This window comes from Bubalus kerabau, chromosome 5 (genome assembly GCF_029407905.1).
Source record: "Bubalus kerabau isolate K-KA32 ecotype Philippines breed swamp buffalo chromosome 5, PCC_UOA_SB_1v2, whole genome shotgun sequence".
Lineage (NCBI taxonomy): Eukaryota > Metazoa > Chordata > Mammalia > Artiodactyla > Bovidae > Bubalus > Bubalus kerabau.
The window spans coordinates 130,605,752-130,631,733 of NC_073628.1; the positions used below are offsets into that span (position 1 = coordinate 130,605,752).

At 39.2% G+C, this 25,982-nt stretch overlaps 1 protein-coding gene across 20 annotated transcripts in view; it reads right to left on the minus strand.

The window, feature by feature from the left end:
• Positions 1–23,648, minus strand: part of LOC129653432 (membrane cofactor protein) — a 38,644-nt gene extending 14,996 nt beyond the window's left edge. For 4 of the 20 annotated variants that reach the window (XM_055583117.1, XM_055583127.1, XM_055583126.1 and 1 more), the window contains exons 1-5: positions 23,321–23,643; positions 19,828–20,016; positions 19,378–19,480; positions 9,903–9,988; positions 8,821–9,018 (exon numbers count right to left, since the gene is read on the minus strand). In XM_055583117.1, coding sequence (XP_055439092.1) covers positions 8,821–9,018; positions 9,903–9,988; positions 19,378–19,480; positions 19,828–20,016; positions 23,321–23,441 — 697 coding nt within the window. In that variant the 5' untranslated portion in view covers positions 23,442–23,643. Of the gene's footprint in view, positions 1–8,820; positions 9,019–9,902; positions 9,989–19,377; positions 19,481–19,827; positions 20,017–23,320 lie in introns of all 20 variants that reach the window. The other 16 variants (XR_008715121.1, XR_008715122.1, XM_055583120.1 and 13 more) reach the window with 8 other exon arrangements.
• Positions 23,649–25,982: the final 2,334 nt, after the last annotated feature.

Genomic DNA, 25,982 nt, shown 5'->3' on the forward strand with positions numbered 1-25,982 from the left:
AAAACCTAGAACAGACTGTCATAGTTCATTTGCTTTTCTACATTTTCTTTCCATTACTGACAAGTTTTGAGAACCGTCTGACTACCAGATACAAACTCAGGGTAAGGTCAAAAGTAATTTTCTTCAGTTTGAGGATTTTTTTTAAGATCATTCTGACACTGATTATATACCTTACTCTTTTAGAAAGGTAGCAAAAGCTGTTCTGAGAAGGTAACGTTTGAGCTCAAATTTAAGTTGCAAAGAAGCTAGCCATGCCGAGATACGAAAAAGAAAGTTTTCAGGAGGCAACAGCACACAGAAGCTAGGAAGTTCAAGAAATAAAGGTCAGTGGAGTTAGGGCAGTGTTTTCCAAACATTCTGGGCTACAATCAGAGATCAAGAAACGCATTTTATGCTGTCAACCAGTATATAAACCAACAGGCCTGAAATAATCTTAGTAATGGTATGTCCCATTCTGCTGTTGCTGCTGCTGCTAAGTCACTTCAGTCGTGTCTGACTCTGTGCGACCCCAGAGACGGCAGCCCACCAGGTTCCCCCGTCCCTGGGATTCTCCAGGCAAGAGTACTGGAGTGGGTTGCCATTTCCTTCTCCAATGCATGAAAGTGAAAAGTGAAAGTGAAGTCGCTCAGTCGTGGCCGACTCTAGCGACCCCATGGACTGTAGCCCACCAGGCTCCTCCGTCCATGGGATTTTCCAGGCAAAAGTACTGGAGTGGGGTGCCATTGCCTTCTCCTGTCCCATTCTACTCCACTCATAAAAAGTACTCATCCTGTCTTAGTTGACTTTAGTATCTATTAATGGGTTTGGCAGAATTGGGGGAAAAAAAATCAAGAAAACACTTGCCTGAGTAGTGAGTTCAAGAGAACATCTTATGAGATTAAATCCAAATGACAAATAAGGGGCAGATAATATGCAGCCTTTTAAACCAGAAGAGTGTTCTTTCTCTTTCTTTGGGTCTGAATTTCCGTCAGGTATCATTTCTCTTCAGCCAGAAGAACTTCCTTATCAATTCTTATAATCCAGGTTGTTAAAGTTGCTCAGTTGAGTATGACCCCATGGTCTATACAGTCCATGGAATTCTCCAGGCCAGAATACTGGAGTGAGTAGCCTTTCCCTTTTCCAGGATAATCCAAGTTGACCAATGACAAATTCACACAGCATTCTACATTAAGTGTTGTTTTTTGGGGTTTTGTTTTTCCTTCAGCATATTAGCAGAAATTGTCTTTTACTTTCAATAGTTCCATGAAAGTCAGCTGTCACTCTCACCTTGGGGTGAGCAGAAAAAGACAAGCTTTCCTGTCTGTTTCTCCCTCTCATTGGCTGCTGCCTCTTTTGTCTCCAGGAGTTCAAACATGCTGTGCTTAGCTTAATTGGGGGTTTCTTGGTAAATTTTTAAAATTTATTCTGCTAAGGGCAGTGAATTTCCCAGATATGTGGGGTTGTTGTTTGGGATCAAATTTACATAATTTTCGGCCAGTATTTCTGAAATGATTTCCTGCGTTGTTCTCTCTTCTGAAACTCCAATTAGATGTATGTTCAGCTGTTTGCTCTTTCTCCCAAAGGTTTCTGTCTCTCTCTCTTGTTTTAATCTTTCTTTTCAAACCATGCTCGATTTCTATTGCCCTGTCTTCAGGTTCCCTGATTTTTTTTTCACTGTTGGGCCAATATGCTCCTAATTGCACCTAATGATTTTCTTGTCAGTTGGGTTTAGTAGATACAAAGTGCAGACAGTAAATCTCACCCTTTTCTAAGGTGTACAACTGTATTAGCTTTCATACACCAAAATAATCATGTAATTACCAACACAATAACAAAAATTCCATTATCTCCACATACTTCATGTCACTTTGTATCAACCCTCCAGTTCTCAACCACCTTCCCCACCCAGCCAAGCGCTCATCTGTTTCCTGCCTGATAGCGTTGCTCTCCCAGGATGTCCTAATAGAATCACAGCCTCTGAGTATGGGTATTTTACTTAGTGTAATGCACTGGAGATTCCTTTGTTGCATGATTCAAGAACTCATTTCTTTTTATTGCGGAGTATTATTCCATTGCATGGATACAGATTAGGCTGTTCATCCATTACCAGCTGAAGGACATGTGAGTTAATTCCAATGTGGAATGATTATGACTAACGCTGCTTTAAATATTCTCATGCAGGTTTCTATATAAACATACATCTTTTTACTTACATTGCTGAGTTGTATGGTAAGTGTATATTTAACCTTATAAGGGATTGCCAAACTGTCTTCCATAATATTCGTATCACTCTGTATTCTTACCAGCAATGCCTTAAGAGTTCCAACTGCTGTATATTCTTGCCTATTAATCGTATTGTTAGTCTTTAGTTTTGGGGTTATTTGTTCAGCTATTCTTAATAGCTGTTTACTAACATCTCATTGTAGTTTTAAAGTCCATTCTGTAATTTACTATGACACTGAGCAACTTTCCATGTATTTGGGGATCCATATATTTTCTTTGGTGCAATAGGTCTATATTCATGTTGCCCATTTTAAAAAACTGGGTTGTTTTCTGATTGTGTTTTGAGAGTTATTTATATTGTAGATACAAGTCCATTAGCAGATATGTACTTTGTAAATGTTTCTTCCCAATTTATGGCTCATTTTATTCCTTCTTTTAATAATGTATTTGAAGTAGAAGTTTCGAGTTTTAATAAGTCCAGTATATTAACCGGAGAAGGCAATGGCACCCCACTCCAGTACTCTTGCCTGGAAAATCCCATGGATGGAGGAGCCTGGTGGGCAGCAGTCCATGGGGTCACTAAGAGTCGGACACGACTGAGCGACTTCACTTTCACGCATTGGAGAAGGACATGGCAACCCACTCCAGTGTTCTTGCCTGGAGGATCCCAGGGACGGGGAGCTTGGTGGGCTGCCGTCTATGGGGTTGCACAGAGTCGGACACAACTGAAGCGACTTAGCAGCAGCAGCAGTATATTAACATTTCTTCTTTAAAGAATCATGGTTTTAGAGTTGTATTTAAGAGTTGTATTTGTGCCTTTGACTAAGGCACAAATATTTCCTATCTGCTAAAGCAAAAATCTTTTGGTTTTAGATTTCACATTTAAGTTTTTGGTTCACTGTGAGTAAATATTTGCAAATGGTGCTAACATAGTGTTGAGGGTTTGTTTGGGGTTTTTTTTGAAACGTTGTATTTCTGGACACTACTGTTCCACGCTCTACATGGCCGACCTTTCACCAATACTGCTCTGTCTTGATTACAGTCCTCACAGCAGTGTTTATCAGAAGTCTTGACAGCAGGTAGAACGAGATGACTTTTTTCTTTCTTCTAAATTTCTATTGACAATTCTAGTTCTTTTATTTTTCTAAATAAATTTTACAATCTTTTTGTCAAGTTCTGCTGGGATTTTATGGGATTGTCCTGAATTTATAGATCAATCATAGAGGATCGACATCCTTATTATATTGTATTTTCTAACCCATAATCACTGACTTTTCTCTATTTATTAAAGTCTTGTTTAATTTCTTAGGTTTAGTTATTTTTACCATTTAAATATTTCACATTGTTGCTAGATTTACATACAAGTATTTTGGGTTTTCAAGTTGGTGTAAATAGTACTTGAAAATTTTCAATTTCTATTGGTGTTTTACTAGTGTATAGATGTACGGTTGATATCTGTGTGCTGATCCCGGTAAAACTTCAGTCTTTCAAGTTTTCTACAAAAACAATCTTGTAACTGAATAAAGTCTATATTATTCCTTTACTCGTCAATATGTATGGCTTGTTCTACTATCTAAGAACTCCAAATACCAGGCTGAGTAGTGTTTTAACAGAAGACATTTTTTTCTTGTTCCTACCTTAAACATAACCAGTCTTTTACTATTAATTATAATATTAGCTGGGGAATTTTTATAGCCGCCTTTTGTCAGCTTCAGGCAGTTCCCTTATATTCCTCATTTGCTGAGTTTTATAATGAAAAGATGATGAATTTTGTCATATGTTTTTTCTCTGCGTCTATTAAGGTGGTCATTTTTTTTTTCCTTCAAAGTTTCTTGATATGGTAAATTACACTGATTTTTAAATTTGAATCATTCATGCATTCATAGAATAAACTTCACTTGATTATGATGCACTCTTGTTTTTTTAAGAAAGGATTTGATTTATTAATATTTTGTTAAAAAGTTTTAGTTGTAAGCCCACTTTGGATACTGTATAACACTTGTCTTGCAGTGTTTCTGTGGTTTTGGTATCAGAGCAACACTGTTCTCATGAAATGAGTTAAGAAGTATTCCCATCTCTTTAATTTTCTTGAAGACTTTGTATAGGGCTGCTGCTATTTATTCCTTCCTTAAATGTTCGGTATAATAATACCCTAGTGAGGACCTGGGGCCTGCACCACACTTCATGAGGTTTTGGAAAAATATTTATTGAATATAGTAGATTTGCTATCTCGTGTTAGTTTCAGGTGTGCAGCGCAGCGATTTGCTTACTTGTTTTTTTCCCAGATTATATTCCAGTACAGATTATTACAAAACATTGGATATCATTCCCTGTGCGTGCATGCTCAGCTGCTCAGTCGGGTCTGACCCTTTGCCCACCAGTGTCCTTCTCCCATGGGATTATCCCAGGCAAGCCTACTGGAGGAGGCTGCCGTGTCCTCCTTCAGGGGGTCTTCCCAACCCGTGTCTCCTGTGTCTCCAGCACTGGCAGATGGGTTCTTTACCACTGAGCCAGGCAAACTCCAGATAATTCCCTGTACTATATGGTAGAATACTTGCTGCTTATTTTAGGTGTAGTAATTTGTATCTGTTAATCCTTTACTCCTAATTTGTTGTCCCTCCCTAATCCCTTTGGTAACTATATATTTATCTACTTCATCTGAGTCTGTTTTTGTTTTGTATGTAGCATCACTCGTATTTTTTTTATTCCACATTCAAGTGATATAGTATTTGTCTTTCTATGTCTGACTTAATTCACTAAGCACAATATTCGCTAAATCCGTCCATGTTGCTAAATACTTGTTGCTTATTTATTTCAGGTATAGCAGTTTGTATCTGTTAACCATCCCATGCTTCTAACTTGCTGCTCCCTCCCCTCTTCCCACTGGTAACTGTAAGTCTGTCTTCTACATCTGAGTCTGAAATCATTTGTATTATTTTTTTGATTCCACATTCAAGTGATATCATATATTTGTGTGTGTGTTTTAAGTCCATCCATGTTGCTGAAATGTGTTTTATTCTTTTTAAAAAACCAAGTAATAGGCCAATATACACACACAAAAACAGAAAACATTTTAATCCAATCGCCTGCTGATGGGCACATGAGTTGTTTGTCTTGTAAACAGTCATGTTATGAACACTGGGGTAAATGCACCTTTTTGAATTAGAGACTGCTTTTTCACATGTATACTCAGGAGTGAGTCTGCAGATTATAGTTCTATTCTTAGTTTTTTAAGGAACCTCCAGACTGCTTTCTTTACTAGCTGTACCACTTTACATTCCCACCAACAGTTTAGGAGGGTTCCCTTTTCTCCTCACCCCCTATAACATTTATTATTTATAGACTTTTTGATGATAGCTGCTCTGAAGACTGGTGACACTTCACTGTGCTTTTGATCTGCATTTCTCTAATAATTTATGATGCTGAGCATCTTTTCACGTCCATGTAGGCCATCTGTATGTCTCTCTTGGAGAAATGTAGATTCGGGTCTGCCCATTTTTTAATTGTGTTGTTTGTTTTTTCAATACTGACTTACACGAGGTGTTTGTGGATTCTGGATATTAACCTCTTGTCATTTGCATCATTTGCAAGTACTTTCTCTCATTCCATAGGTTCTTTTGGTTTTGTTGATTGTTTCCCATGCTGTGTTAAAGCTTTTAAATTTGATTATGTGCCATTTATTCCTCCCGCTTTTTTTTGCCTTGGCAAACTGACTTAAAGAAAATATTACTACAATTCTGTCAGAGAGTTTTATGTGTCATGTTTTACACTTTGGTTGTTACACCATTTGAGTTTGTTTTGTATGTGCAATTTATTTTTGTATATGGTTCTATCTAATTTCATTGTATTATATGTAGCTGTCCAGCTTCTGAAGCACCACTTGTTGAAGAGACTGTCTTTTCTCCATTGTATATTCTTGCCTTCTTTGTCATAGGTTAATTGATCACAGGTGTATGGATTTATTTCTGGGCTCTCTCTTCTGTTCATTGATCTATAGTTTTTGTGCCAAGTATCACACTGCTTTGATTACTGTAGCTTTGCAGTACAACCTGAAGTTAAGGAAAGGATATACCTAGAGCTTTGTTTCTTTTTCTCAGGACTGCTTTGGCAATTCTGGATCTTTTCCATATAAATTTTAGGATTATTTGTTTTGTCATAGGTATTTTGAAAGCAATTGCATTAAATCTGTAGATTGCTTTGGGTAATATGGTCATTTTAGCAATATTAATTCTTCCAATCCAAGATCCAACAACACAGTATATTTCTCCATTTCTTTAAAAATTGTTCAGATTCCTTTACTGATATCTTACAGTTTTCAGTATATAGGTCTTCCACTTCCTTGTTTAAGTCAATTTTAGGTGCTTTTTATTTATTTTGGATATAATTTTAAATGGAATTCTTTTTTTTTTTAACTTGGTGTGGCATTTCATTATTTGGGTAAAGAAACACAACAGATTTCTCCATGTTCATCTTATATCTTCCTACCTTGTTGAATTCATATATTAAGTTCTTCCAGTAGCTTTTATGACTAACCTAGACAGCATATGAAAAAACAGAGACATTGTTGCCGACAAAGGTCCATCTAGTCAAAGTTACAGTTTTTCCAGTAGTCATGTATGGATTTGAGAGCTAGACTATAAAGAAAGCTGAGTGCTGAAGAATTGATGCTTTTGAACTGTGGTATTGGAGAAGACTCTTGAGAGTCCCGTGGACTGCAAGATCAAACCAGTCAATACTAAAGGAAATCAGTCCTGAATATTCATTGCAAGGACTGATGCTGAAGCTGAAACTCTATAGTTTGGCCACCTGATGCAAAGAACTGACTCACTGGAAAAGACCCTGATGCTGGGAAAGACTGAAGGCAGGAGGAGAAGGGGATGACAGAGGATGAGATGGTTGGAAGGCATCACCAACTTGATGGACATGAGCTTGAGCAAGCTCCAGGAGATGGTGATGGACAGGGAAGACTGGCATGCTGCAGTCCTTGGAGTTGCTAAGAGTTGAACACAACTGAGTGACTGAACTAGAGCTTTTATGAAGACTTTAGCATTCTCTATATAGAGTATGATGTCATCTGTAAATAGTGACAGTTTTACTTATTCCTTCCTATTTTGGATAATTTACTTCTTTTTCTTTTCTGACTGCTGTGGCTGGGACTTCCAATACCATGTTGAATAGAAATGGTGAGTGGGCATCCTTGTCTTGTTTCTGAATTTCAGAAAGGCTTTCAGCTTTTCACCTTTGAGTATTATGCTGTCTGTGGGCTTGTTGTAAATGACCTTTATTATGTTGAGATATGTTCCTGCTGTACTCAATGTGGTGAGTTTTTATCATGAATGGATGTTGACTCATTTGACAAAATTTCTTTCCACACAAACATGGTTCAACATAAGCAAATCAGTCCACGTGATATACCATAATAACAAAAGACAAAATCTTCATGAGAGAAAGGTTTAACCTGTTATATTTACAGGCATAAAGTTGTTTGTTTTATTCCTTTATTGTCATTTAAATGTCTACAGTATATTTCTTGACATCTTTTTCAGTTGTGATACTGGTAATCTGTATCTTCTGTTTTCCGTCAAACTGCATATAGGTTTATCAATTCTACTGATCTTCTACAAGAAGCAGGTGTTGATTTCTTGACTGTCTCTATATTATTTCTCTTTTCAATTTCCTTGCTTTTTCTCTGTCTTCATTATTTCCTATTTTTGTTTTATTTGCTCTTTTTCAGTTTCTTAATGTGGAAGTTTAGGTTATTGATTTGAGACCTTTCTCATTTTCCAATATAAGTAACTTCATGCTTTAAACATCCTTTGAAGCAATGTTTCTGTTGTACCCAACAGGTTCTGATATTTTGTATCTTATTTTTACTATGCTTAAAGAAATTCTAATTTCCTTTGTTATTTTGTCTTTGATTTATTAATTTTAAGTGTCTTGCATAATTTTCAAATCTTTGGGGATATACTAGATTATGTTTTGATTTATACATTCACCCCGTTTTTGATCAGATAATGTACTCCAAATGATTTCAATTCTTCAAGATTTGTAAAAATTTTCTTATTGTCTAGAATATGGTAATAAGAATAGTCTCTCTTCACTTGAGAAAATATTTTGCTATTATTCAGCAGATCCTTTCTTTCAAGAGGAAAAATCCCTCCAGTGTCTCCCTGCTTTTTGATCAAGCTCTAACAACTCAAATATTCTTTACAAAAAAGATTTTCCCAAGCATTTATCAATCATATCTATGAGACAATTTACATCTCTTACAATTAATACTACCATTTCCTGCAGCCACACTGTCACACTTCTTGTAATACAAGACAACACTTAAAAAAAGTGTGTTGAATTTTGATGCTTTCATGGAAAACAGTCTTAACTCATGCAAACGCACAGTGGTTTGCCATGTATCAATTGGAATGCCAAGAACCTGCCGGGTGAGAGGTTGGAAACTCCACAACTAGTTTTTATTTTGTTTGACTGATATTAAATCAAATTAGAAACCAACTTAACAGGAGACTCCAGCATATATGACTGCTTTTACTTATAGGTAAAACTATTTACACAGTTTCTACAGTATTTACAAATTAAGAAGGAAATAAATAGAAATATTATTACCTTTACACTGAGGGGGTTGACTACTCCATTCATCATTTCCAATACAAGTAAGCTTGCTCTCTCCAACAAGTGAATATTCATCTGGTCCATTTGAAGGATCACAACTATAAGTTACTACTTCATTGTATTCAAATACTTCCTTGTGGCTATTGGTGTATTTTCCATTTTGAATTTCTTGAGGTGGTTGACACAAAATCTCTTAAAAAGAAAAAAAAAAAGAGAACATGAAAGACTAAAGGGAAGGGTAAAGGATTAAACAGCATTAGTAAAGTCCTATGAATTGCCTTCAATAAATTCATTACCATATGATTGCTATATGCTAGTTGTGAATCCACTATCCATTTAGAAGAAGCTTTTTATGAGAAAATATATTATCCTAAACTCAAGCTATTAATCTACAAATGAATTTCTAGAATAAAACTCATTTTCTTAAAGTCATGAAATATCTACATGAGATACATACATTTACCTGTAAGGCCAAACTAAGTTTTGTTCTCATCATAAGAGATGCTGACAATTTAAAGATATAATATGATCCTGATTAAAAACAGAACTCAGTGCTAGTTGAGAAATGCTTCATAATTTGTAAATGTATCTGTTTGCTAAGTCAGTTCTTCACATTAATACGAATTATTACTGTCATTTTAACTTTCATCCTTACAACTATATTGTGAAATTTTCCAGAGGCTATAAATTTTGTGATTTTTCAAGTGACTAAATCCTGATGTTTTCCTTAAAGCCAAACATTGAAGAAATTTGCAAAAATGTAAAACAAAACCATTATTTGTTTTAGAATTTTTTTTTCATTAAATATGTGTTATATACTAATAGGTACACATTTACTCTTAAAAATGAATTAATAAATAATTATTTTGAAAACTTTTCAGGATTAATATAATAGAATCGACACAGCATAACCCATAACATTATATGAGTTATGTCTATACACATTGTTGTTATGACAATAGACATAACCCATATAAGCAAAAGCTCACTGGTGTCTATGTTAATTTGAAAGTATAAAGGAGTCCTGAGGCCAAAAGTTTGAGAATTGCTGCTCTACATTCCGACAACATACTTACTTTCACATGTTGGAGGATTATCACTCCAGTCCACACCAGTTGCAGAAAGCTCACAATAAGCAATACTTGTCCCCAGTAAGTAATAACTAAATGAGAAAAGAAAAGTTACTATGTTCTTTAGTAGTTACAAGGTGAACATAATAATGAAAACAATTTCACATGGCTGTTTTTCTGCACTAGAGTAACTGGAGAAAGAAGTTCCTTAAACAAAATATAATGGAAATGCTCACTAAATCTGCAACTTAATCAAATAAAAGTCTCTGCATCTGAATGAATACACATTGGCCCACAGCAAAATGTCTAAATTGCTCTGTCATGCTGTCTGGCATCTTTGCCATATCTGGCAAATGCATGACACATTCGCGTCTACGCTTTTGCTCACACCTTTCTACTCCGTAAGAACTGGACAGACAGAGGAGGCCCTAGAGCTTGGGTTTCGCCCACCCTACCCCCCACAGGCTACTCAGAAGCTGCTCTAGCGGGGTGTGCACAGATGCCTGCCTGGGTTCAAGTTCCAGCCCCAAGATCAACCTGTTACCTGGGCTTGGCAAAGTCCATTAAAGTTCACGTCTTCAGTTTGCTCATATATGAAAAGGGAGACAATAGTACATATCTCATGAGACTGTTTTAAGGATTGTGTGAATTAGCATCTGGCACAGTGAGTACTAGGTAAGTTTTAGTTCTTATTAATAGTCTTTAGAGTATTAATACTCGACATATAGGCATACCTCATTTCACTGCTGCTCACTTTATTGAGTTTTTAACAAACTGAAGATGTGTGGCAACCCTGCACCGAAAAATCTACTTGTGTTAATTTTCCAACAGTGTTTGCTCACTTCATGTCTCTGTGTCACATTTGGTAAATCTCACAGATTTCAAACTTTACTGCTATTATTATATTTGTTATGGTGACCTATGATTAGTGTCTTTCTTGTTACTACTATGACTCTCTGGGGCTCAGATTATGGTTAGCACTTTTTGGTAACATAGTATTCTGAAATTAAGGAACGTACATTTTTTCATACATAATGCTATTGCACAATTAACAGACTATAATGTATTGTAAACACATGTAAAAACTCATTTGATCTGCTTTACTGCAGTGGCCTGGAAGTGAACCTGCGGTTATCTCCAAGGTATGCCTATATCTTTCTAGTAGTAAAGTGGTTTAGCAACACTACTCAGTGAAATTTTCTCTGATCATTTAAATTCATACTACACTCTTCTCCTGGACTCTCATGGTAAAGATCACGAAAATGATCTATTTGGTGCTTTTCATTTACTATTTTGTTTTGACACTTCTCTATATAGTGTTTCTCAAGAAGTCTACAACTTCCTGGAGTCTCCTGGTACCTAGCAGCCTCTTTCTATCCATTCACTGGATCTCCCACTATTTTCACTTGATCAAGTTAAAAAATACCCAGTGTATCTGCCTGTGCCCACTTCCAGATGACTTTTCTCCAAGGGTTAACGCACTGACTCTACATTATGACACGTTAAGTAAAGGACTCTGGGATGACGGCAAAACAGGTGGCAACAGGAATCTGTCTCCCCACCTTGACGACAGAGTCACTGATAGAATCTGCCTAATTTCCACTGTTTCAGAAATCTAGAATCTCTTCATGGCTTGCAATTTTGAGGAGAAGACTTGGACAGGTAAGTTAACTTAATTTCAGTCAATCAGCTCTCAGCACAGTGGCAGCTCCCCACCCCCCATCTCAGCAGCCCTCTGTGCACACGCGGCTGGAGCAGCTTATAAGTAGCCTGCAGGAGCTAGGGTGAAAAAAGGGGCCTGCCCTCCAAGGAGCAGGGAATTACGCTCTTATCACTGCTGCTTCTGATCCCAGAGGAGCAAAAAAGAGACGGGCAGCCACTGTCGTCACGCCTCTGCCAGCTTTTTCAAGCTCCTTCAACACTGGCCGAGTGATTTCCAAGAGATTTGAAATCCAGCACCCTTGCGGCCTCCTTCACTTTTTTTCCCCCACTAGCAGAAGTGTGAGCGAAAGTGACTCAGTCATGTCAGGACTATACAGTCCATGGAATTCTCCAGGCCTGAATACTGGAGTAGGTAGCCTTTCCCTTCTCCAGGGGATCTTCCAACCCAGGTCTCCCACACTGCAGGCAGATTCTTTACCAGCTGAGCCATAAGGGAAGTCCAAGAATACTGGAGTGGGTAGCCTATCCTTTCTCCAGCGGATCTTCCAGACCCAGGAATTGAACCAAGGTTTCCTGCATTGCAGGCAGATTCTTTACCAGCTGAGCTATCAGGGAAGCCACTAGCAGAAGCTGGACATTAAATACTAGGATATTCCAAAATAATTGCCACGTGGGAAAAAAAAAAATAGAAAACGACTGTGTACGCCCAGAGAAAGGCTCAGAAAAGACCTGAATCGGCACTGAGACGCCACACAATAATCAAAAACAAAATCAAAACAAAAGAGGGGCGAATCTGATTTTTCAGAGTTACCACATTGTTAGATTTCATGTATCGATTCCACAAAAAAGTCACAAGGCATACAAAGAAACAGAAAAAGAATCTATGGCTCATATAATGGAAAGATAAATGAAAAGAGCTTTTTTTTCTGAAGGAGACCTTATGACAGATCAATTAAACAAAGACCTTAAAGGGGGTGTCTTGTGAAGTCACTCTCTCTGGAAATAGGGGGGTGCCGGTTCTGCCACCCCACTTTTTGTCAACAAAGCAGCCAGACAGCAGACCCACAGATGCATGTCTTTGTGAAGAGCCTGACGGACAAGGCCATCACTCCTGAGGTCAAGGCGAGTGTCACCATGAAGAAGGTCAAAGTCAAAATCAAAGACATGGGGCATCCTGCCTCACCAAGAGTTTGACTTTTGCAGACAGACAGCTGAGGGGGCCAAGCTCTCTCAGACTATAATATCCAGAAAGAATCCACCCTGCCCTTGGTTGGGTGGCATCATCAAACCTTTCCTCTGCCAGCTTTTCCCAGAAGTACGACTGTGAGAAAACAATCTCCGCAAGCGCTGTGCACACACGCTGTCACCTGCCACAGGAAGCAAGGCCAGACCAACAACCTGTGCCCCAAGAAGGCCAAATACAGCCTCTTCACTGGCTTATCTCTGCCCCACAAGGCGGCCCCCTACCTTGGCCCCGGGGACCTGGAGCCTCAGTGAAACTGGGAAGAAATAACAGCCATTAAGATGGACAAAGAACTAAAGGAAGAAATGTAGAAAGTCTAGAGAACAATATGTGAACCCAGTGGAAATATCAATTAGAGACAGAAAACTAAAAAGAACCCAAAAGTAAATTCTTGAGTTGAAACTTACATTAATGGAAAAGAAGAAGTAACTAGAAAAACTGAAGGCGTATTTGAGAAGAAAGAATTAATAGAACTGATATAGGGTAACAGAAATTACTGACTCTGAGAAAGAAAAAAGACTGAAGAAAAATGGATAAAGCCTAAGGAATCTGTGGGACACCAACAAGGAGACCAATATATACACTATAGGGCTCTCAGAAAAGGGACAGAGAGAATTCTTATAGAAATAACAGCTGAGAGCTTGCCAAATTCCATAAAAGACATGAATATAAATACATCAAAAGCTCAAAATCCTAAGTAAGATGAATACAAAGAGACCTGCACAAAGCCATAATAATCAAACTTTCAAAAAACAAAGACAAAGAATACTGAAAACTGCAGGAGAGGAGAGAAACATCGTATGTCAAGCATCGTAAACAAGATTATCAGCAGATTTGTCATTAGAAATTCAGAGTTCAGAAGAAAGTTATTGATATAATTAAAAAAAAAAAAAAAAAAAAAACCTCAACCAAAGCCCCTCTATCCAGCAAAACTGAGCATCAAAAATGAGGGAGAATTTAAGACATCCCAAGAATTAAAAACTTAAGAAGTTTGTGACCACTATACACTCAAGAAGAAATGTGAAGGGAGTACTGAAAAGGGAATGAAAGGTCTCAAAGTCTTATGCATAAAAAAAAAACATAGAAACTCAGCAAAGGTAAATATAAAAGCAATTATAAAAGCTAGCATTACTGAAAAAGTGGTTTGCAACTACAAATTTTGTTTTCTATGTGATTTAAAAGACTAAATTATAAAATAAATAAGATTATTAAAGTAGAAGTTAGTATTACAATTAACTGTGTAGACAGCAGTATGATATCAACAACCAAAAAGGGCGAGTATGGGGCGGTAAAGGACTGATTTTGTAATTTATCGAATTTAAGTTGGTATAAATTCAACCTGGAGTGTTGTAACTATACAATGTTTTTTTGTTTTGCTTTGTTTTGGTCACACTGTGAATCTTATTGGATTCATAGCTTGGATCTTAGCTCCCCAATCAGGGATTGAGCCTGTGCCCCCTGAAGTGGGGGTGAAGAGTCTGAACCCCTGGACTACCAGGGAATTTCCACGTACAGTGTTAAATGTAATTTCCAAGGGTAACAACAAACAATACAGCCATAGGATATATACATAAAAGGAAATGAGACAGGAATTTAAATATTTCACTACAAAAATCAACTACACAAAAAAGAAGACAGTAATGCAGGAAATGAGGGACTAGGAAAAAAGCTATAAAGTATATAGAAAACAAATAGAACAATAATAGAAATAGGTCCCTCCTTGCTCCAACCAAATCCTGTCTACAAGAGACTCGCTTGACAACAGAAGACATAAATGGAGTGAAAATGAAAGCCTGGAAAAAGATAGTACTAACCGTAACACAGTTGAGTAGGTATACTAAAATCTGACAAAACAAACTTTAAATAAAAAAAAAAAAGGTTACAAGAGACAAAGAAGGAAATTTTATATTAACAAGGGTTCAATACTGCAAGAAGATGTAACAGTTATAAACATTTATGCACCTAATGACCTGCCATCAAAACATATGAAGCAAGAAATGACAGAACTGAAGGAGCAAAAAAACATTCCTACATAATAAGCATTTCTCCAATATTAGTTGGAGACTATAATACCTAATAATGGACAGAACGACTACACAGGAGATAAACAGAGGACCTTAATAAGAAAACAACCAGATCTCACAGAGACATACGAAGCACTCGAGCCAACAAAAACAGACTCTACAGTCTTTCCAGCAGCACATGGGGCATTCTCCAGGATACACAATATGCTAGGCTATAAATAAGGAAACAATGTTATTCAAATGTAATTAATTATCTAACAAATAATACTATGTTTATTTTATGCTACAAATTAATTTTAAGTAATAGATTTTAAAAGGTAGATATTACACAAAGTATATTCTTTGACCACACTAGGAAGAAGTTAAAAATCATTACCAAAAGGAAAACTGAAAATTCATGAAACTGTGAAAGTTAAACAGTATGTTTTATTTATTTATTTTTTAATTTTATTTTATTTTTAAACTTTACAATATTGTATTAGTTTTACCAAATATCGAAATGAATCCGCCACAGGTATACACGTGTTCCCCATCCTGAACCCTCCTCCCTCCCCATACCATCCCTCTGGGTCGTCCCAGTGCACCAGCCCCAAGCATCCAGTATCGTGCATCGTAAACAGTATGTTTTAAATCAACCAATGGTTCAAAGCAGAAATCAGAGTGATTAAAACATACCTTGACAAATGGGAATGAAAATATAACATATCAAAACTTATGGGATTTAGTGCCAAAGGGGAAATTTATACCTATAAATGTTTACATTAAGAAATGGTACCTCTGAAAGTTCAAACTAAGTTTACAAGTTAAGGAACCAGAAAAAGAAATAAATCCAAGGCTAGCAGAAGGAAGTAAATAATAAACATTTATTATGGTTTAGTTGCCATATTAGAACAGAGATAAACAAACAAAAAAAGAGCAAAACAATAGAGAAAAATCGAAGAAACCAAAAGTAGGTTCTTCAAAAAGTACAAGAGCTGAAAAACCTTTCAACACACTAAAAGTGATTAGACTCAAATTGCTAAGTCAGAAATAAAAGTAGTAACACCACTACTGATTTGACAGAAATAAAAAATACTATGAGTGCCATGAACAATTTTATGCCACAAATGGAAGCACTAGATAAAACAGACAAACTCCTAGAAACACAAAACCTACCACGACTTAATCACCCAAACAGATAAGCTGAATGAACCTTAACTAGTAAGGAGATGGGAGAAGGAAATGGCAACCCACTCCAGTATTCCTGCCTGGAGAATCTCAGGGACGGAGGAGCCTGGTGGGCTGCCCTCTATGGAGTCGCACAGACTCAGACACGACTGAAGTGACTTAGCAGCAGGAGCAGCAGTAAGGAGACAGAATCAGTAACCAAAAATCTCTCAATAAAAAAAAATTCTGGATCTGATGGTTTCACTAGTGAATCTAACAAACATTTAAAGAAGTAACACCAATCTTTCCCAAACTTTTTCAAAAAACTAAAGTGAAGAGAAGTCTTCTGAGCTCATTCTATGAGATGAACATTATCATGATAGCAAAATTTGACAAAGACACAATGAAAGTTAGATCAACAGCCTTTAAAAACACCGATGCAATTAACCTCAACACAATACTAGTAAACAACAACAGCATCTTAAAAGGATTAAACATCATGAGCAAGTGAGAGTTATCCCGAGAGTGCAAGGGATAGCTCAACACATAAAAAAGTCAATCACTGTAATAAACCGTATCAAAAGAATGAAAGAGAAAAAAAGCACATGATCACCTCAACTGAGGCAGAAAAAAAACTTGACAGAATTTGATCAGAACAGGCATGGACAATTACTTTTACCACTTTTATTCAACATGGTACTGGAAGCTCTAGCTAGAGCAATTAAGCAAGAAACAATATATATATATATTTCTACTACATAGAAAACCCTAAAGATTACACACACACACACACATAAACAAATATACAAATGTGCAAACTAATAAACTCAGTTTATTATTGAGTTTATTGGGCTCGATAAAGGACAGAAATGGTATGGACCTAACAGAAGCAGAAGATATTGAGAAGAGGTGGCAAGAATACACAGAAGAACTGTACAAAAAAGAGCTTCACAACCCAGATAATCACGATGGTGTGATCACTCACCTAGAGCCAGACATCTTGGAATGTGAAGTCAAGTGGGCCTTAGGAAGCATCACTACGAACAAAGCTAGTGGAGGTGACGGAATTCCAGTTGCACTCTTTCAAATCCTGAAATATGATGCTGTGAAAGTGCTTCATTCAATATGCCAGCAAATTTGGAAAACTCAGCAGTGGCCACAGGACTGGAAAAGGTCAGTTTTCATTCCAATCCCAAAGAAAGGCAATGCCAAAGAATGCTCAAACTACCACACAATTGCACTCATCTCACACGCTAGTAAAGTAATGCTCAAAATTCTCCAAGCCAGGCTTCAGCAATACGTGAACTGTGAATTTCCAGATGTTCAAGCTGGTTTTAGAAAAGGCAGAGGAACCAGAGATCAAATTGCCAACATCCACTGGATCGTGGAAAAAGCAAGAGAGTTCCAGAAAAACACCTATTTCTGCTTTACTGACTATGCCAAAGCCTTTGACTGTGTGGATCACAATAAACTGTGGGAAATTCTGAAAGAGATGGGAATACCAGAACACCTGACCTGCCTCTTGAGAAATTTGTATGCAGGTCAGGAAGCAACAGTTAGAACTGGACATGGAACAACAGACTGGTTCCAAATAGGAAAAGGAGTACGTCAAGGCTGTATATTGGCACCCTGCCTATTTAACTTATATGCAGAGTACATCAAGAGAAATGCTGGGCTGGAAGAAGCACAAGCTGGAATCAAGATTTCTGGGAGAAATATCAATAACCTCAGATATGCAGATGACACCACCCTTATGGCAGAAAGTGAAGAGGAACTCAAAAGCCTCTTGATGAAAGTGAAAAGAGGAGAGTGAAAAAGTTGGCTTAAAGCTCAACATTCAGAAAACGAAGATCATGGCATCTGGTCCCATCACTTTATGGGGAAGAGATGGGGAAACAATGTCAGACTTTGTTTGTTTGGGCTCTAAAATCACTGCAGGTGGTGACGGCAGCCATGAAATTAAAAGACACTTACTCCTTGGAAGGAAAGTTATGACCAACCTAGATAGCATATTCAAAAGCAGAGACATTACTTTGCCAACAAAGGTCCGTCTAGTGAAGGCTATGGTTTTTCCAGTGGTCATGTATGGATATGAGAGTTGGACTGTGAAGAAAGCTGAGTGCTGGACAATTGATGCTTTTTAAATGTGGTGTTGGAGAAGACTCTTGCAAGTCCCTTGGACTGCAAGGAGGTCCAACCAGTCCATCTAAAGGAGATCAGTCCTGGGTGTTCAATGGAAGGAATGATGCTAAAGCTGAAACTCCAATACTTTGGCTACCTCATGCAAAGAGCTGACTCACTGGAAAAGACCCTGATGCTGGGAGGGATTGGGGGCAGGAGGAGAAGGGGACGACAGAGGATGAGATGGCTGGATGGCATCACCGACTCGATGGACATGAGTTTGAGTGAACTACGGGAGTTGGTGATGGACAGGGAGGCCTGGCGTGCTACGATTCATGGGGTCGCAAAGAGTCAGACACGACTGAGCAACTGAACTGACTGAATAAACTCAGTAAAGTACCAGGATACATAGACAATAATAAAAAACCAGTTGCATTTCCAGAGATATCACATTTATCCTTTAAATTCACATTTTTAAAAAAGGCTCAGTATGCTTAATATATACTATTAAGAGAGCCCTGTAGAACAAAGGCTGTTATTAAACACTTGGTACCTCTTTGAGATGCTTCACTCCTTTGTAGTAGTTTCAACAATAAGGTTTTCCAACTAAAAGATCCTGATGAGGATTACTGTCTAAGCTAGCCAGGTCAACTTTGTTCTGGTAACATCTTACAGATTACTTCGATGTAAGAACAACTATAGTTGGCTATTCCACTTCCCAGTTTCATAAACCCTATTTCAAATCCCAGAATTGGACATTTTATTGACAAAAAGAGTGCACTGTGTTGTCAAGGACACAGTCACCGTGATTTTTCAATGTTTAATACATATAGTAAATTTTGTGGACTTCCCTGGTGGCTCAGAGGGTAAAGCGTCTGTCTACAATGCGGGAGACCCGGGTTTGATCCCTGGGTCGGGAAGATCCCCTGGAGAAGGAAATGGCAATCCACTCCAGTACTCTTGCCTGGAAAATCCCATGGACAGAGGAGCCTGGTAGGCTACAGTCCATGGGGTCGCAAAGGGCCGGACACGACTGAGCAACGTCATCTGTAGTCACCTGTATACTAAATTTTAAATTTTATAATATTTCACTTTCATTCAATTTAAATTTCTATTAGTTACTCATCTTTTCAATCTTCATAAAAAGCCCAAGGTTATTTGGCTACAGTATGACTTACAGATAAAGCAAAATGAAATCAACTTTACGGCAATGCTTAAGAGAGGCAAAATGAAAATGGACTTAGTCACACACAATCTTTTTTCCTCTAAGGAGCAGCCTACTTACCCATTATTACAAACATAGTGAACCTGTGAACCAAACTCAATACTTCCATTTACAAAGATAACTTGGCCATTTATGGGATCAGCTAGGGTAGGACACCGTCTTCCTAAAAGCAAAAGATCAAACTTGTTTTACACCCACTTCAAAATAGATCTGAATCAAATTCAAAATTCTATATGGCTTGTTTGAACTCATGGGAATATCATTACTTTTATTATTATTTTCTTGCTTTAACTATTATAATGCCACATAAGATTCTTAATTACCCAGGCAACCAATTGTGACAAAAACAATTCCCTGGAGATTTTTCAAAGCCTGAATGCACGGCTATCTAAAAACCTACATTCACACGAGAAAACGATCATTTCAGTAGTAAAATACGTACTCTAAAATGTGTGAAAATCTCTAGAGCAATAAAAAGCTTTTTGAATTAAAAAAAATTTGTTTACTTACTTTTACAGCCCTCCTGGAGAGACGACCATGTATTATCATCCTGACAAACAAGAGCCAGGACTTGACCAGGAGTTATTGGCTGGAAACCCAGAAGACATCCATACTGAATCTGCTCCCCAGGACTATAACTGGGTTTAAGGGCACCCTGGGGCTTCATAGTGGCAAATCCTGGTGGATCACCACAGGCATCTAGGAATAGAGAGAATAAGAGCATGAAAATAAATCGTTTTATCTTATTCACCAGACAGGGACTGTGGCCTGGCAACAGACAGGTAGTACAGGACAAACGGAAAAGTTCTTAGCAAGATTTTGTATGTGCCTTGCCTACTTTAAATAACAACCTATGAGCTTCTGGCCTGTTGGAGAATAAGATGAATTTTAATTCAGCAGTAAATGGAAAAGACAGCATCAATGTGCCTGGTTCTGAAATGTAAATATGTTTATAGGTCCGTATCCTTCCCCACTTCTTTCTAAATTCATCATCTCAAAACTCACCTCTCTTCTAAGAAGTCTCCTATAGCACTATGCTCAGATTATTCTTCCAGAGTTTGAAACATAAACATATCAGGCTGTTTTCTCTCAGAAGACATGGGCCCAGAGGCCAGGAATCAGATGCCTTCTTTTTCTACTAAACTGTATACTCAGTTGTAACTCAAGATATGCTGTGGTAAGAGGTGAATACAAAATACGCATTGAGGGATTAATAAATCAAAATAAATAGCGACCAAAGTATTTCAAAATACTTCATTTGTTTTCTATTAGTGAACTGAACATTTTTTAAGTGATATATAGAGACACTATAAATATCAAAATATAATATTTGGATAGCATTACATGAAAAAAAACGTGCTCTCCTGGATATTAAATATAATTTCATTTTCCTTCACAGATCAATCCTTCAGAAGCTCCCTAAGGTAGCTGGGTTGTTTATCCAATATATCCTGATGTAAAGCTACTCTCCTGATACACTTTTAGAGTTTTTTATTTCTGGGGTTTTTGTGGGGAATGTTGGGGGAAAATTTTTTCTCCCTAGAATAATGTCATTTCTATTTCAGCAAGTCCTCTTCCTTTTAAGTACCTGGGCACTTGACAACCTAACAGATCTGTTAGAAAAATTATATAAAATAATGTGATGGAGACACATCAAGTCCTAAAGGGCTAAAGGAAAGCAGAGGCCTCGCTTACAAGGAAAACAAGAGACAGACCTGTTTTGATCCCTGAGGAACATTTACTTACTTACTCCCTGGATCTAGGTCTTACTTCAGATTGAGAGAATTCCAAACAAGTGAAATATCACCGTTCTTTCCCTCATATTCTATATTCCCTTTCCCTCTATATTCCCTTTCCCTCTAAATTCTTTTCCATCATATTCTAAATTCTAAACTTCTCTCTTAATACTCGTCCAACATTTCACTTATAACATGTCTTACATCATGTCAAGTTAATTGTTTCAACATTTATCAAATGTTTTCAACATTTCTACTTTGCTAATCATGATACATGAATTCTCCTCAATTAACTGCCCATAACAAACCAAAATCAAAAAGTCACAGGTATTAATATTAAATTTACTGAATACTCTGAGGCACAGATTCTATTTTTTATAACAGAAAAGAATATGGGCTAGAAATGTTATATAATTCCATTTTAGAGAAAAACACACATCATCATTCAAGAATATCCTGGAAGCACCAAGAAAGAACTCAAGTGACCATGCATATGATTAAATTATATATGTGTTCTTTGCTTTATGCATTCAATCTCAGTAACTATCTTGAAAGCATAAAAAGAAGGGAGAATTTCTGATATGACTCTCAAATACAGTGTATGGAAAAACAAATGTCAATTGGTTTTTTTAAACCATTCAACTAACTTCAAGTATCTCTTCCCAATAACATGCATCATGAAAAATATGCTTTCAACAATACGCAGTTTAGAACGTTTGCTTCGGAAATCAGTGGATTATAAGCTTCATACACTGTAATGACTGAGTCCAATATCGTATTTGTTTTATAATCAAATTTCCTCTCTTTCTCAGAATACTGAATTCTTTTTCCTATAAGGATTTTCAAACACTGCCAGCATCAAAAAATCGTATCTTGACTCAATTTTTCCTAGAGAATTTACAATGTAAACATTACCGGGCTGCAGTGCTATGCTTTGCCTGATGAGTTATAGTCCATGGGGTCGCAAAAGAGCTGGAAAACACTGAGTACGCACACACAATGCTATACTTTAACAGGTGTCATTATATAATTCGATAGGCTGCATTCAGAAAATTCTCCAGTTTTCCAGATGAGTTTCAGAAAGGTGAAATAGTCTCTACTATGGGTCAAGAGAACTGCACACCTCCGTACACTTACAAAAGTTGTGTAAACACTCCCTACTTGCTTGCCAAAGTTATAAAAATAAGTCTCTGAGTCAAGCATAGGCCCACATCCCTGCCCAGGTGGTACCTTTGGATAATCACCGTCTCTAACCAAAACTAGAACTTCTGTGAAACCGGAAGACTCCCTTTTCTGTCTACACAACCTATTTTTAACCTTCCTTTGCGTCCTCAAAACTGAGGCTTTAACATCTATACCTATCCATTTTATCTCACATTCTCCTCATTTCTAGACCTTAATAAAACAAACAAACAACAAACAAAACATCTACCAGGTTCAAGCAAATAGCCAGCCTCCTTCTAGGTAAATTCAGCCTCATTCTCTGTCCCTCAGTAATTAAGAGTTAACCTGCCTGTACCATCTGGAGCTACTGATCATTCTCTTAGCTCCCTCATGCATGAAAAGCTCTCTTTCCTTGCTACCTATATTAACTGGGTACCAAGTTGCCTGTTAACCTAAATTACAAAAAGCGCCTTTTCCCCTTGCAAACCTTCTAACCCTAGCCAGGGCCTGCTCTCAGCATAGACAACGGGCACCGCATGGGCTCCGCAGGCCCCCACTTTAAAGGCAGGAAGCTTTCCTGTTCCGCATTTGGCCCAGGTGGACTGGCCACTTCCTCAAAGCACATACCTGGGCACACCTGGCCCGGACTCCCCTAATCCTAGACAAGCTCCGCGGGACACCAGGCATCACCCCGCCCCGGAAAAAAAACACAGGGCCAACTCTCCCAGCAGACACAGCAGCAGCCTAGCAACAACCCCGGACACCGTCACCACCCTGCAGGTCTGCTCTCGCCTTACCGACTGGATCAGTCCCAGAACCACTCTGGAAGCTTCGCGGAGTGGGGGTGGGGTGGAGGGGGGGGCGCGGGGCAACCCGGCCCCAGGTAAACCCGCCAGCCACACCACCAAGGAAAGCCGTCTCCGTGGTGCCCACCCCACCCACCCCTGGGTACACCTTCCACCCCAACCCCTGACGATCGCGGGGGACCCGGCCCCGCACCTGCGGCCCGAGCCACCAAGGCTCCCAGCAGCTCCCAGTCGGCCGGCCCCCACGCTCCCCGGGCCCGCTCCAGTCCCCCTCCCCGGCCAGGGCGCACACACTACCGGAGGACGTGGGCAGCAGGAGCAGCGGCGCCAGCAGAAGCACCCAGGCGAAGCGCCCAGAAGAAGCCAGTCTTTCGGGGCGGCGGAGCGGCGCCTTCCGCGGGGCGCAAGACTCCCTCATTTTCGGGGAGACCAGCGGGACACCCAAGACTGCTCCGCAGAGACCTTACTGAGTCCAGCTCCTCGCGATACAAGACCCGAACGCACCGGCGGCGCGGGCAGCCTGACCCCGCGGCGCACCCAGAGCCCCGTGGCGCACCCAGAGCCCCGTGGCGCACCCAGGACGGAAGTGACTCGGGAGAAGGGGCGGGGCCGATGGGCAGGCGGCCCCCTCCCACAAGCTTTCAGGCCTCGCCCATGAGCGGGGAGGGCCGCGCGTCCGGGGACCCTGACAGCCTCTAGCTCCGCCCCTTGACTGCCTCTAGCTCCGCCCTCTTGCGGACCTACCCGGAAGCCGCTGCGGCTTGCGGGAAATAGCTGGTTCCCCCGGGCCGAGCTTTGTTAAAAGGGACTGTTAACGCCCTGTGCAGGAAGGGTGGACCGGAAACTCGCGGTAGCGATGTCATCGGTGTCCGTTTTCCGGAAGGCTGGATTAAAGAATAAAGGACAGAGACCTAAAAATAGAACCCTAGAGCTCGGGCAAGGGGAGCAGACACCCCCTCAAGACTCCAGTTTGACCCTGGGATCCAGAGTGTCAGGACACCTCTGCCCTTGCTCAGACTTTGGCATGTGTCAGTGTCAACTATAAGTTGGCACTTACCAAGAGCCCTGCTGACTACTGAACAGCAAAGGCATTTGCCACCTGCCTCTAGGGAGATTGAACCCCATGCTCCTAAAACTGTTGACCTTCAGCAACCCCTGAGGGAGTTCAGGGTGGAGTGAGGCTCTCTGTTCTCCAGGGAATCTGGTGGGACAGGTCTTTGGGTAGTTGGATGTTTTTAGGAACAGGTTTTATCATCTCAATCCTTGCATCTCCTCGTGGCTAGAGAAACACTGAATCCCTTCATGGTGACATCAGATCCTCATGACTAACAAATAACTTTTGTAAAATAACTGCTTCATGGCATTGAGCTCCCCCTTCACCAAAACTTTATATATTGACTTTCCCCCACTGCTGCTTTGGAGTAGTCTCTCAGAGCTGAGGTGCTGCCTTCCAGGCTGCAGTCCTCATGTTGCCCCAAATAAAACTTAACTCACGACTCTTAAGTTGTACATCTTTTTTTAGTTGACATCAGTCATAATTTGGGACAATAATTGAGATTTCCATGGCTGAACGTCTGCTACTGAAAGTTTCTCCTGGCCTGATAGATATCAAAATCACAAAAGGTTTGGCCATTGCTCTCCCAACTGCTAAAGTCAGTTCAGTTCAGTTGCTCAGTCATGTCCAATCCTTTGCTACCCCATGGACTGCAGCTTGCCAAAAGTTGATTAGTCTCCCCTGTAATTCCCAGGAGAGGACCCTGGGAAGGTAAATTATTAAATAACACCAGGCCGTTAGCATATGAGGCCCCAACTCTATGGCCTTGCCTTTGAATTAACTAAATGTTTTATTGAAGATGAAATACACATGCATGAAAAAACCAAGGATAAAGGGTGCCTTAAGCGCCATATTTCTGGAAGCAATGAATGTCATTAGAGTTGGAATGGGTAGGAATTAGTGAGTGACAACTTTTCTGATGAACCAATCTCTCAATGCTGGAAAATGAAGAATGAGTAAAATTTATTTGTAGAGTTGTGAGTAAACCTGTATGACTAGCAATGGGAAAGAAAAGTAATGTGACCGTTATTAAACAGCAAACAAAGGAGTTGACATTTTCTTGGTAATAGTTGGTAAAGAATAAAAATGTCAACCAATGTGTAAACATTGCGGGCCGGGGGAACCAGTACCCTCAAACTTTTAGTTTTTAACATCACTTTTGCTTGGTTTAAAAGTTTAAATGGACATGACTTTGAAACCACTAGGTCCATTTAGAGTTTCAGTTCAGTTCAGTCGCTCAGTCGTGTCCGACTCCTTGCGACCTCATGAATCGCAGCACGACAGGCCTCCCTGTCCATTACCAACTCCCAGAGTTCACTCAAACTCACGTCTATCGAGTCAGTGATGCCATCCAGCCATCTCATCCTCTGTCGTCCCCTTTTCCTCCTGCCCCCAATCCCTCCCAGCATCAGAGTCTTTTCCAATGAGTCAACTCTTCTCATGAGGTAGCCAAAGTATTGGAGTTTCAGCTTTAGCATCATTCCTTCCAAAGAACACCCAGGGCTGATCTCCTTTAGGATGGACTGGTTGGATCTCCTTGCTGTCCAAGGGACTCGCAAGAGTCTTCTCCAACACCACAGTTCAAAAGCATCAATTCTTCAGCGCTCAGCCTTCTTCACAGTCCAACTCTCACATCCATACATGACCACTGGAAAAACCATAGCCTTGACTAGATGGACCTTTGTTGGCAAAGTAATGTCTCTGCTTTTGAATATGCTATCTAGGTTGGTCATAACTTTCCTTCCAAGGAGTAAGCGTCTTTTAATTTCATGGCTGCAATCACCATCTGCAGTGATTTTGGAGCCCCAAAAAATAAAGTCTGACACTGTTTCCACTGTTTCCCCATCTATTTCCCATTAAGTGATGGGACCAGATGCCATGATCTTCGTTTTCTGAATGTTGAGC